At 39.7% G+C, this 14,451-nt stretch overlaps 1 protein-coding gene and 1 long non-coding RNA gene across 2 annotated transcripts; both read right to left on the bottom strand.

The window, feature by feature from the left end:
• Nucleotides 1–1,125: 1,125 nt before the first annotated feature.
• On the bottom strand, nucleotides 1,126–10,421 carry LOC131948629 (uncharacterized). The gene is made up of 7 exons (XM_059310240.1): nucleotides 10,029–10,421; nucleotides 9,502–9,616; nucleotides 6,127–6,249; nucleotides 5,675–5,746; nucleotides 4,899–5,061; nucleotides 4,029–4,190; nucleotides 1,126–1,337 (listed from the first exon to the last, which is right to left on the bottom strand). Exons 1-7 carry the CDS (start codon nucleotides 10,270–10,272, stop codon nucleotides 1,203–1,205), a joined length of 1,014 nt encoding a protein of 337 aa, XP_059166223.1. The 5' UTR covers nucleotides 10,273–10,421; the 3' UTR covers nucleotides 1,126–1,202.
• A 1,352-nt stretch (nucleotides 10,422–11,773) lies between these two features.
• LOC131948628 (uncharacterized) lies at nucleotides 11,774–13,931 on the bottom strand. Its single transcript, XR_009388039.1, has 2 exons — nucleotides 13,811–13,931; nucleotides 11,774–12,641 (listed from the first exon to the last, which is right to left on the bottom strand). It is a non-coding gene; the product is annotated as an uncharacterized LOC131948628 (long non-coding RNA).
• Between the last annotated feature and the right edge of the window lie 520 nt (nucleotides 13,932–14,451).

The following is a 14,451-nucleotide window of genomic DNA, read 5'->3' as shown; positions in this document are numbered from 1 at the left end:
GTCTAGATGACCTGTTGCCTGTTGTCTAGATGACCTGTTGCTTGTTGTCTAGATGACCTGTTGCCTGTTGTCTAGATGACCTGTTGCCTGTTGTCTAGATGACCTGTTGCCTGTTGTCTAGATGACCTGTTGCCTAGATGACCTGTTGCCTGTTGTCTAGATGACCTGTTGCCTGTTGTCTAGATGACCTGTTGCCTGTTCCCTAGATGACCTGTTGCCTGTTGTCTAGATGACCTGTTGCTTGTTGTCTAGATGACCTGTTGCCTGTTGTCTAGATGACCTGTTACCTGTTGTCTACACAATCTAATGTCTGTTGTGTTGTTGACCTGTTGCCCGTTGTCTAGATGACCTGTTGCCTGTTGTCTAGATGACCTGTTGCTTGTTGTCTAGATGACCTGTTGCCTAGATGACCTGTTGCCTGTTGCCTAGATGACCTGTTGCCTGTTGTCTAGATGACCTGTTGCCTGTTGTCTAGATGACCTGTTGCCTGTTGTCAACATGACCTGTTGTCTAGATGACCTGTTGCCTGTTGTCTAGATGACATGTTGCCTGTTGTCTAGATGACCTGTTTCCTGTTGTCTAGATGACCTGTTGCTTGTTGTCTAGATGACCTGTTGCCTGTTGTCTAGATGACCTGTTGCCTGTTGTCTAGATGACTTGTTGCCTGTTGTCTAGATGACCTGTTGCCTGTTGTCAACATGACCTGTTGTCTAGATGACCTGTTGCCTGTTGTCTAGATGACCTGTTGCCTGTTGTCTAGATGACCTGTTGCCTGTTGTCTAGATGACCTGTTGTCTACATGATCCAATGCATGTTGTCTAGATACCCTTTTACATATTTCACCGTAACAAAATCGGTTTTTTTTTACTATTTCACATTTGCTACTAAACTGATGGGTTGGTTGAACTGCTGTTGTATAATTATGGTTATCAAGGCAAAGTGTTCAAATCTCGATAACGATTTTAGACAATCAAGGTATTAAGTATTCTTTTTAGTGTTGCATTTCAAACATCATTAGCTTCAGGTGGAAATACTGGGTTAGACCGAGAATGTCGTAGTGAAGTTGTAGTATTGCAGTTGTAATGGGTGTAACAAAGTCCAGTAAATTAAACAGCGAGACGTAAATGTTGGATGGATAGTTTAATAAATCAATACAAAATCAATACAAATGGTTGAATGATAAAACAGTTGAGGAGCATGTCTTAATAGAACCATTTAAAGTTGACGTTACCAAAAAAGACGGACGCCTTCAACAGGAAGTGGTCAGGCGTGAGAGACAGCTCGTCCACATTGATGTAGTACTCACGTAGACCCATCTGGCGCAGTCGGGTCAAAGTCTGGTGAAAACATAGGGTTAGGGTTAGTAGAAGATGTTACAATAACAAGTCTCGGTGGGCACTACAATAACAAGTCTCGGTGGGCACTACAATAACAAGTCTCAGTGGGCACTAACAAGTCTCAGTGGGCACTACAATAACAAGTCTCAGTGGGCACTACATTAACAAGTCTCAGTGGGCACTACAATAACAAGTCTCGGTGGGCACTACAATAACAAGTCTCAGTGGGCACTAACAAGTCTCAGTGGGCACTACAATAACAAGTCTCAGTGGGCACTACATTAACAAGTCTCAGTGGGACTAACAAGTCTCAGTAGGCACTAACAAGTCTCAGTGGGCACTACAATAACAAGTCTCGGTGGGCACTACAATAACAAGTCTCAGTGGGCACTAACAAGTCTCAGTGGGCACTACAATAACAAGTCTCAGTGGGCACTACATTAACAAGTCTCAGTGGGACTAACAAGTCTCAGTAGGCACTAACAAGTCTCAGTGGGCACTAACAAGTCTCAGTGGGCACTACAATAACAAGTCTCAGTGGGACTAACAAGTCTCAGTGGGCACTAACAAGTCTCAGTGGGCACTAGATTAGCAAGTCTCAGTGGGCACTAACAAGTCTCAGTGTGCACTACAATAACAAGTCTCAGTGGGACTAACAAGTCTCAGTAGGCACTAACAAGTCTCAGTGGGCACTAACAAGTCTCAGTAGGCACTAACAAGTCTCAGTGGGCACTAACAAGTCTCAGTGGGCACTAACAAGTCTCAGTGGGCACTAACAAGTCTCAGTGGGCACTACAATAACAAGTCTCAGTGGGACTAACAAGTCTCAGTAGGCACTAACAAGTCTCAGTGGGCACTAACAAGTCTCAGTGGGCACTACTTTAGCAAGTCTCAGTGGGCACTACATTAGCAAGTCTCAGTGGGCACTAACAAGTCTCAGTGGGCACTACATTAGCAAGTCTCAGTTGGCACTACATTAGCAAGTCTCAGTGGACACTAACAAGTATCAGTTGGCACTAACAAGTATCAGTTGGCACTAACAAGTATCACTCAATGATACAAGGTCATGTGATCCTGCTAAAAAAAACTAGCCTATGTTTGAGTCAGCATAAACTTTGAGCTCCCTAATTACAAGTACTAGGAATCAATAACTTGAAGTGTTTAATCGATAAATCAATTAGTTATCGATAGCCGGTAAACTGTGCAAAGCGGCTAAAACTGTTGGTCAAAAAGGTGTGGTCTTTGTTGCTGATGATTGTAACTCTGTATAGGTAGGAGATTTCTTTAAGAGTATAACAAGGATGAACTGCTACCAAAATATTCCATTAGATGACGTCACAGAAAGCGTGCACCCCGTTAAGCCACGTGCTGGCTTTAAACCAAAACTATTCGAACATGACGTCAAAAGTCAGAACACGTTCGTTATTATGACGTCAAGAGGCAGGAAGATTAAAATATGAAGTAAAAAATGGAACATCCTAATGCAGCCTCCAAAGAGTGTGACGTCGAAAAATGGAACATCCTAATGCAGCCTCCAAAGAGTGTGACGTCGAAAAATGGAACATCCTAATGCAGCCTCCAAAGAGTGTGACGTCGAAAAATGGAACATCCTAATGCAGCCTCCAAAGAGTGTGACGTCGAAAAATGGAACATCCTAATGCAGCCTCCAAAGAGTGTGACGTCGAAAAATGGAACATCCTAATGCAGCCTCCAAAGAGTGTGACGTCGAAAAATGGAACATCCTAATGCAGCCTCCAAAGAGTATGTCGTCAGTATGACAATTTCAAACATGACGTCAGAAAGTAAGACGTCAAAACGTGAACATCAGACGGTCCTAAGTCACAAGACTAACCAGGCCTATTTATTTTATATTTGTGGCTCTATCAAAATCTATCCAGTCCCTCCAACTGATTATTGTTGTGATATCTTTACTTGTCGCTCTCCACGCAAAGAGCTTGTTTGCCTCAAACATTTGGGGGGGGAGGGGTCCAATAATCATATTTGAATGTAATTCAAGATCTAGAATCTAGTTAAATTTGACGTGGACAAGAAGACAGTTTTTTGTTGGAAAATGTGGCAGTTTAAAAGTAGGCTTCCATATGCACATGTGCGTGTACGTGTCTGTCTGGGGGGGGGGGGGGGGGGCGGGGACAAAATACCTTTGCGGTATGTGGGGGAGAGGGTATTTTTCTAGTTCCTCAACTACTGAAAACAAAGACCCACCTGAAAACAAAGACCCACCTGAAAACAAAGACCCACCTGAAAACAAAGACCCACCTGAAAACAAAGACCCACCTGAAAACAAAGACACACCTGAAAACAAAGACCCACCTGAAAACAAAGACCCACCTGAAAACAAAGACCCACCTGAAAACAAAGACACACCTGAAAACAAAGACACACCTGAAAACAAAGACCCACCTGAAAACAAAGACCCACCTGAAAACAAAGACCCACCTGAAAACAAAGACACACCTGAAAACAAAGACACACCTGAAAACAAAGACCCACCTGAAAACAAAGACACACCTGAAAACAAAGACACACCTGAAAACAAAGACACACCTGAAAACAAAGACCCACCTGAAAACAAAGACACACCTGAAAACAAAGACACACCTGAAAACAAAGACCCACCTGAAAACAAAGACACACCTGAAAACAAAGACACACCTGAAAACAAAGACCCACCTGAAAGTACAGAACGAAATTTTCCTTAGGTGTCCGCGGCGGTACCAGGTGGAACTTGACCAGCAGAAGTCTGACGGAGCGGAACATGTCGGTCTCCATCAGGTTGGCCAGCACCTCCCACTCGTCGCCGCCGATGTTCAGCTTAAGCGCGTCTATGATTTGCTGGAGGGCAGCAACCACATCGGTCATTGTTTCAACAGCAACCATAACGGTCATTGTTTCAACCACATCCATAACCATAACGGTCATTGTTTCAACCACATCCATAACCATAACGGTCATTGTTTCAACAGCAACCATAACGGTCATTGTTTTAACAACATCCATAACGGTCATTGTTTCAACAACATCCATAACGGTCATTGTTTCAACAGCAACCATAACGGTCATTGTTTCAACAACATCCACAGCCACACCAATTGTCGTATCAACAACATCCACCACCACATAGGTCATTGTTTCAACAACATCTACAGCCACATCAACAGTTGTATCAACAACTTCCACAGCCACTTCAACAGTTGTATCAACAACATCCACAGCCACATCAACAGTTGTATCAACAACACCCACAGCCACATCAACAGTTGTATCAACAACATCCACAGCCACATCAACAGTTGTATCAAAAAGCACCAGCAGCTACATCAATAGTCGTATCAACCACAGAAAAAAAAAACACTCACATACAAAAACATGTGATCAAAAACAACATTACATCAGCAAACCTTAACCCCATATATATGTGAGTATATGCATGCGGGTGTGCTCGTGCATGTGTATTTCTGTCGGTATGTGTATGCGTGTGAGTATCTATGCGCGCGCATGCGTATGTGTGTGTTTGTAAATATACAAGGTTAGAATACTCACATCTTCCTGTCCGAGTAATTTTTTGATTGTCTTTAAAGTTCGCATCTTCCATTTTTGACCTTGACCTTGAGCAGACCTTGAGTATATGTCCGTGTTACTTGGACTTATCCCCATGTTGTAAAAACGTGTGGATTTTTTACGGGAGTGGTCACTGACGTTCATCCTGCAAACAAAACATAAAGCAAGCAATGTCAATTCTCTTGATAAATAAAAGAAATAAGGCAAACATTGTAGGGAGGGAGCAAAGGGACGTAAACTTTTCGGACGCGCCTGGGGCGCCGGGAAGTGCCTTATCGGGCGCCTGACCACTTTGCTTTATATATATATATATATATATATATATATATATATATATATATATATATATATATATATATATATATATATATATATATATATATATATATATATATCAAAGGCGTCGGTTGGGGGTGCGGACCGCACCGGGTGACACCGTTTAGGGGGGGGGGGGGGTGACACCGAGAGAAAAATGCAAGATATATAGAATTTTTGGTTAATTTTTGTCAGTTAAATGAATGATTAATTAGAGTTAAAAAGTATTTAAGTAGAAATGTATGATCCCGACAAGGGGGGAGGAGTCCACATTGAGGTAAACATGCGGTAAACTATAGGTAAAATAATGTTACACCCAGCTGTATTAACAACCGACTATAGACAGACATCGTTAGTATTAAATGTAAACACTTTAAACCTTTTACCGGGGAGTGGGTGAAAACAACTGCAAAATTTATTGTAAAAATAAGGGGGCAACTTACCCTGGATCGAATGATCTGACGTCACAACCTTGCCAATCCATGTGCTCCTCAAACCGGAAGTTGTGATTAATTCTATCCGGTAAAAAAAATTCACGTGACATTAGGGATTTCAAACTAATTTTTCTTTCCTGACAGAAACGTAAAATAGTCTAGACAAATGTTAACATCTACCCAACCAGTGGCGTAGCTAGGATTTTTGGGCCCCTTTGCAAAAAGTGTTAGTGGGCCCCTCAGAGGCGTAGCGACCCTTGCGCCCTCCCCCCCTCAGACTTTCGACTTGCATCCTCCCTCAGACTTTATATTTGCACCCCCCCCCCAGACTTTCGATTTTTCGATTTGCACCCCCCCCCCCCTCAAACTTTTGAAAAAGGGCCCCTATTTGCCTTGGGCCCTATGCCTTGCTTACGCTAGCTTTACGGTAGCTACGCCACTGTACCCAACTGATAACTGACCCGAATGAGTAGACGAAGCATGACTTCCTGATGGTGAAAGGTCGACCTGAGCAGAGAGCATACAACTTGCCCACCCACGACAAGCCGTCGGTGCACTGAAATCTGGTCGAAGAATTAAAATACCTGTGGAAGTTCAAAGTTTTTTAGTACTCTTGGTGCTGTTTATATTTTTTTCCGATACCCTCTGTTAAAACTGCAATCCAAACCAAATTCTGAATTTTGATTTAGCTGTAGACAGATCAAAGGCATGTTTGTGCTTTTTGACGATTGGCATTGTAATTTCTACAAGAGAATATAGAACATCACAGATCTGTTGAGAGAAGGACTTAAAAAAACAGTTGGTCATTCCACACAAGTAAACAATTGGTCATTCCACACAAGTAAACAGTTGAACGGAGAACTACCCAGAACATTTAACTACAGGATTCAATAGGACTGTTGACTAAAGAATTCAACAGGACAATTGACTAAAGAATTCAACAGGACAGTTGACTAAAGAATTCAACAGGACAGTTGACTAAAGAATTTAACAACAGGACTGTTGACTAAAGAATTCAACAGGACAGTTGACTAAAGAATTCAACAGGACAGTTGACTAAAGAATTCAACAGGACAGTTGACTAAAGAATTCAACAGGACAGTTGACTAAAGAATTCAACAGGACAGTTGACTAAAGAATTCAACAGGACATTTGACTAAAGAATTCAACAGGACAGTTGACTAAAGAATTCAACAGGACAGTTGACTAAAGAATTCAACAGGACAGTTGACTAAAGAATTCAACAGGACAGTTGACTAAAGAATTCAACAGGACATTTGACTAAAGAATTCAACAGGACAGTTGACTAAAGAATTCAACAGGACTGTTGACTAAAGAATTCAACAGGACAGGTGACTAAATAATTCAACAGGACATTTGACTAAAGAATTTAACAACAGGACTGTTGACTAAAGAATTCAACAAAAAGAATTCAACAGTACAGGTGACTAAAGAATTAAACAGGACAGTTGACTAAAGAATTCAACAGGGCGGGTGACTAAAGAATTCAACAGGGCGGGTGACTAAAGAATTCAACAGGACAGTTGACTAAAGAATTTAACAGGACAGTTGACTAAAGAATTCAACAGGACGGGTGACTAAAGAATTCAACAACAGGACAGTTGACTAAAGAATTCAACAAAAAGAATTCAACAGGACAGCTGACTAAAGAATTCAACAGGACAGTTGACAAAAGAATTTAACAGGACAGTTGACTAAAGAATTCAACAGGACAGTTGACTAAAGAATTCAACAGGACAGTTGACAAAAGAATTTAACAGGACAGTTGACTAAAGAATTCAACAGGACAGTTGACAAAAGAATTTAACAGGACAGTTGACTAAAGAATTCAACAGGACAGTTGACTAAAGAATTCAACAGGACAGTTGACTAAAGAATTCAACAGGACAGTTGACTAAAGAATTCAACAGGACAGCTGACTAAAGAATTAAACAGGACAGTTGACTAAAGAATTCAACAGGACAGTTGACAAAAGAATTTAACAGGACAGTTGACTAAAGAATTCAACAGGACAGTTGACAAAAGAATTTAACAGGACAGTTGACTAAAGAATTCAACAGGACAGTTGACTAAAGAATTCAACAGGACAGTTGACTAAAGAATTCAACAGGACAGTTGACTAAAGAATTCAACAGGACAGCTGACTAAAGAATTAAACAGGACAGTTGACTAAAGAATTCAACAGGACTGTTGACTAAAGAATTCAACAGGACAGTTGACTAAAGAATTCAACAACGGGACAGCTGACTAAAGAATTCAACAGGACGGGTGACTAAAGAATTCAACAGGACAGTTGACTAAAGAATTCAACAGGACAGCTGACTAAAGAATTAAACAGGACAGTTGACTAAAGAATTCAACAGGACTGTTGACTAAAGAATTCAACAGGACAGTTGACTAAAGAATTCAACAGGACGGGTGACTAAAGAATTCAACAGGACGGGTGACTAAAGAATTCAACAGGACAGTTGACTAAAGAATTCAACAGGACAGTTGACTAAAGAATTCAACAGGACAGGTGATTAAAGAATTCAACAGGACAGTTGACTAAAGAATTCAACAGGACAGGTGACTAAAGAATTCAACAGAACAGTTGACTAAAGAATTCAACAGGACAGTTGACTAAAGAATTCAACAGGACAGTTGACTAAAGAATTCAACAGGACAGTTGACTAAAGAACTCAACAGGACTGTTGACTAAAGAATTCAACAGGACTGTTGACTAAAGAATTCAACAGGACAGTTGACTAAAGAATTCAACAACGGGACAGCTGACTAAAGAATTCAACAGGACAGTTGACTAAAGAATTCAACAGGACAGTTGACTAAAGAATTCAACAGGACAGGTGACTAAAGAATTTAACAGGACAGTTGACTAAAGAATTCAACAGGACAGTTGACTAAAGAATTCAACAGGACAGTTGACTAAAGAATTCAACAGGACAGGTGAATAAAGAATTAAACAGGACATTTGACTAAAGAATTCAACAGGACAGGTGACTAAAGAATTCAACAGGACAGTTGACTAAAGAATTCAACAGGACAGTTGACTAAAGAATTCAACAGGACAGGTGACTAAAGAATTCAACAGGACAGTTGACTAAAGAATTCAACAGGACAGGTGACTAAAGAATTCAACAGGACAGTTGACTAAAGAATTTAACAACAGGACAGTTGACTAAAGAATTCAACAGGACAGTTGACTAAAGAATTCAACAGGACAGTTGACTAAAGAATTCAATAGGACTGTTGACTAAAGAATTCAACAGGACAGTTGACTAAAGAATTCAACAGGACAGTTGACTAAAGAATTCAACAGGACAGTTGACAAAAGAATTCAACAGGACAGTTGACAAAAGAATTTAACAGGACAGTTGACTAAAGAATTTAACAGGACAGGTGACTAAAGAATTCAACAGGACGGGTGACTAAAGAATTCAACAGGACAGTTGACTAAAGAATTCAACAGGACAATTGACTAAAGAATTCAACAGGCCAGTTGACTAAAGAATTCAACAGGACAGGTGACTAAAGAATTTAACAGGACAGGTGACTAAAGAATTCAACAGGACAGGTGACTAAAGAATTCAACAGGACAGTTGACTAAAGAATTCAACAACAGGACAGTTGACTAAAGAATTCAACAGGACAGTTGACTAAAGAATTCAACAGGACGGGTGACTAAAGAATTCAACAGGACAATTGACTAAAGAATTCAACAGGCCAGTTGACTAAAGAATTCAACAGGACATGTGACTAAAGAATTAAACAGGACAGGTGACTAAAATGTGAAGCCATGAAACTGAGCAACTGACCAGTTAATCATGGCCGCTGCCTGCCACCATTCAGTGATGCTGGAAATGTTCCCAGGGTCGGCCGTCATGGGCTGACTGTCGTTGTTCAATATCTTGTTGTACTGGATCAGGAAATCTAGGACAAAGGGTGGATGATGTTACACTTGTTGACCTTTCTGTTTATGGACTGTCTTACTGTTGACATAAGTGTTGATTAGCCTAATGGTATGACCAACCTATGACATCAACACATACCTATGACACCAGCCAACACTTACCTATGACACCAACACTTACCTATGACACCAACACTTACCTATGACACCAACCAACACTTACCTATGACACCAACACTTACCTATGACACCAACACTTACCTATGACACCAACACTTACCTATGACACCAACACTTACCTATGACACCAACACTTACCTATGACACCAACACTTACCTATGACACCAACACTTACCTATGACACCAACACTTACCTATGACACCAACACTTACCTATGACATCAACACTTACCTATCACACCAACACTTACCTCTAGCACCAGTGGTATCCCACACGTCAGGCTTGACCTCCACGATTTCCGGTTCTCTTTTAACCGGCTCCCAGACAACCGGCACCCCTTGGGTCGCCATTCTCTCTCCCAGCTGCCGTCCTTCACCCTGGCAAGACGAGTACTCCACGGACCAGGCGGAGGCATCAAAGAGATTGACCAGAGTGAGCAGAGTCACACCGAAGCAGACGATGAGACACAGCAGCAGACGAAGATGGCCAGCCATAGCTCAGACCAGCAGAGCTCACTTGACCAGATATTGATACTTTACCGCACTGGGAAAAACCTCACATCACGCACAATTGACATGGGAGGGATTTAATGTGGGGTTAATCCACACACAACATGCTATTGATTCTGTGTAAGCTCATTCGATTAGGTCTAATCTTGACATTTCGTATTTGTACACACACATACCCCACCCTCACCCCCTCTCTCTCTGTGTTATCCCGTTTAACGCTCCGAAACGTTTGGTCGGTATCGAAGCATCGCATCATATCACGTGTTCTGCTTGTCAACAGCTGCTAGTGATTGAATTTTCAAGCTATTTCAATCAATTACATCTACGTTTTCTTGTGTTGAAGAAAACATTGTATCCAGTTCAGTTATACAGATTAGTGATTAATTGATATTTTAAAATTCGTTTAGGTTTTATGTTTTCTTGTTTTCGGTGAATTTCGGTTTTATGCACAGTTAATTTGATATTTTTTTTAGGTTTGCTTCAGGCATGTAATTTACAGCCTTGCATGTTCGCTTTAGTATTACAGCTTTCATCATCGGCTTATGAGGACTGATACAGATTTACAATAGTAATACTTCTTTCTGATATGTACTTTCATTCATTTAAGGTGGTTTACTTATACATAGATCTAATACAAAACGTCTAATTACAATTTCATTTTAAACCTGAAATTGCAGTGTTTGATTAAATTGTGATTCAAGAGTATTTTTCTTTCCGTTGGGGTGGGTTGAGGGGGTATGGGCTTATAAGAAGAGCTGAAATATATTTGGGATTAAAGAAAAATAATGTTATAAATATTATAAGCAGCCTGGATAAGACACATCAATTCAAACATTCTCCGCTTTCAGTTTGATCTATATTCTATAGTTAATTGGATGCATTCACTTTCGTTTCATTCGAAACAAAGAGAACCTCATTGGAGATACGGCCTAGTATTTTAAGTGTAACTAGTGTTACATATAAATGTGGTATAATTATTGACATATATATATATATATATATATATATATATATATATATATATATAATATTAATCCAGTGTCTTGTTGTTTAACTCTAAGTAGCTGAATTGTAATACTTCACTTTTAACAACCATCCCCCTAGTTTGTAAATGTTCCCTTGTGTTAGGCAATAGCTGTTGTAAATGACCCCTTGTGTTAGGCAATAGCTGTTGTAAATGACCCCTTGTGTTAGGCAATAGCTGTTGTAAATGTCCCCTTGTGTTAGGCAATAGCTGTTGTAAATGTCCCCTTGTGTTAGGCAATAGCTGTTGTAAATGTCCCCTTGTGTTAGGCAATAGCTGTTGTAAATGTCCCCTTGTGTTAGGCAATAGCTGTTGTAAATGTCCCCTTGTGTTAGGCAATAGCTGTTGTAAATGTCCCCTCCTTTGTCGCTCTGTGCTTGTAGATAAGGTGTGTTACGATTAATTCTAAAAAAAATAAAAAATAACAAATAACAATATACCAAAAAGGCCAATACAAGTGTATTTAGTTCTCTTTCTTTACTGTCGCATCTACGTTCAATTAGTGTAAGTTAATTTCACTCATGCGAGCGTTTCTGTTCACATAGTTACAGAGGATGAAGGACTTGACTACCACCACGCCCACCAAACTCAGGAACAAGCCCAGGTTGACGTTGGAGAAGTAGATGTAGGCGATGAGGATGAGGACGAGAACTGTGGCAACGGTCTGGATGTCTACCCCAAAAACTCCAAAGTTACCCGATGGTGTGCGAGACAGTAGACTCTCCATGTTTTTCACAATCAATATCGGCATTATGCAGTTCTTCGAAACGTCCCATTACTGACTTAATCTTTCACTTTTTGGCTTTAACAAATTTTCGTTTTAATGATTAATCTTCTATTTTCTATTGGGATGTGTCAAGAGTCAATTAGATACGCTAGACTTTACAATATAGGGTGTGTAAAGGGTGAGTTTAAAATGTTTAAAAAGATGGACATTACATGTTTTATGGCTGTAAGAAAAAGATGGACATTACATGTTTTATGGCTGTAAGACAATGATGATGACGATACCAAAGATCATGGTGAAGATAATGGCGGGCGTGACGTCGATGGTGGGGGTGTAGGGTGCGATCGTCTGCAGCTGTTTGCGATTCACTGGTTTCTGTTTGGGCGGCATGTTATCGTCTGCGAGGTGGGTTCAAATCACAGTCTTCAATTTATTGATAGTCATAGAGCTGGGTTCAAAACACAGCCTTCAATTTATTAATAGTCATAGAGCTGGGTTCAAACAATGGAGTTTATGGAGTTTTGATGGAGTTGTAACGAGGGCATTTCTATTTTCTTGATCAGACTAAATTAGAGTCTTCATTGAAATATCTGAAGCTGTGATCTGGAATAGAGGATTTATGAACTTGAAGTTTTTGTCCATCATTCTTTTTTCTTAGATAAAATGTCGGCTTACATTTTAAGCGCGTCTGATATAGCATACTAATACGTCACACATTGAAGTGTGTCTGATATAGCACACTAAAGCGTTACTTATTGAACCAAACTAAAACAATAAACCACTGTCAAAAGTTTATCAAAAACAAACAGATGTGACGTCTTTCAAAAGTTTATCAAAAACAAACTGATGTGAACGTCTTTCAAACGTTTATCAAAAACAAACTAATGTGAACGTCTTTCAAAAGTTTATCAAAAACAAACCGATGTGACGTCTTTCAAAAGTTTATCAAAAACAAACTGATGTGAACGTCTTTCAAACGTTTATCAAAAACAAACTAATGTGAACGTCTTTCAAAAGTTTATCAAAAACAAACCGATGTGACGTCTTTCAAAAGTTTATCAAAAACTGATGTGAACGTCTTTCAAAAGTCGCTTTGAATTAAATGCTGAGAGCAACAAAATAAGGCCTGGTGTGATGTAGTTTTGACAGTAAACAGGGCTGTCTGATGTGCTGTTAGCTTGACAGTAAACAGGGCTGTCCAGTGTTTCTTCCAGACTTTTTTTTCCCGGGGGGGGGGGGGGCACTTGATATTTTCGGGGGGGGGGGGGGTCAACATTTTCCGGCGGGGCGGACACTAGTAAAGTATATTTTTACTATATAAATTCCATCTCGTTCGGGGGGGGGGGGGGGGGGCTGGAAGAAACTCTTGGGCTGTCTGATGTGCTGTTAGCTTGAAAGTAAACAGGGCTGTCTGGTGTGTTGTAAACAGGGGTGTCTTGAGTGATGTACTTTTGAAAGTAAACGTAAGAATGCCTGAAACTCGTCTAAGATAAGCTTCTATACCTGAGTCCATAGTGTTTTCTTACGTTTACTGGTCTAGATCTATATCAAGATCTAGGTAATAGATCTAGAGCTAAACTCAGATCTAGTTATAGTCTAGATCTAGAATCTAGATCTAGATCTAGAATTCTAGATCTAGATAGAGATTCTAGAATATGCCAAAGTCTAAGTAAGACTTAAGTCTAAGTAAATGTTTTAAAAATGGTAGATCTATATAGATCTAGATCTAAAGTATTTTTTTCTAAATATTAAGCTTAGAAAAAATACGACACCAAATTTTAGACAGTTCCAGACAGGATTTTGAACTGGATCTAGACTACGTGATAAATTCATTTTACAACTGACTTTGGCGTCCGTGGAGCCATGTTTAACCAACAAGTTATGTGTAGTTTGTAGTTTGTATTTCTTCCTTTTAATCTAAAATCGGGTTTTCCCATTTTAATTTAGTTTGATGCGTAAAGTTGGACTCTTGTTCTTATTAGTATTATTACTGAAAAACTAAGAACGATTACCTTAATCACATTTTAGGAGCCGTGTCCAAGGAGAGAACTAGAAGCATTTTTTTAAAATTCTTTAGTGTAAAATAACTAATTAATAAAGTAAACATAAACAAGCTAGGACGTTCACTTTTTAAATAACAAAAGTTTATGAAAGCGCCTCTGTGTAATCAGCTGGTCCTGTTGGTTACCTGTTTTTTTTATCATAAATTATGCCACTTTCCAAATGGGGGGGGGGGGGGGAGGAGATATATAGAGAGAGAGTTATGTGAAGATGTGTTTTTATAGAGAAAGTCTTAAACATTGTATGTTTACAAGTAGATCTATAACGTTTTGAACTGAATTTTAGCATTTAAGTAGCTATTTTGTTTGTTGTTTTGTTTTGTTTTGTTTTGTTTTATATTTATTGACCAACA

Source organism: Physella acuta, unplaced genomic scaffold (genome assembly GCF_028476545.2).
Source record: "Physella acuta isolate Inbredline_101_S28 unplaced genomic scaffold, ASM2847654v3 ptg000653l, whole genome shotgun sequence".
NCBI classification, from domain to species: Eukaryota; Metazoa; Mollusca; class Gastropoda; family Physidae; genus Physella; species Physella acuta.
Note: the sequence above shows the minus strand (reverse complement) of the source record. Positions and strands in the feature narration are given on the sequence as shown.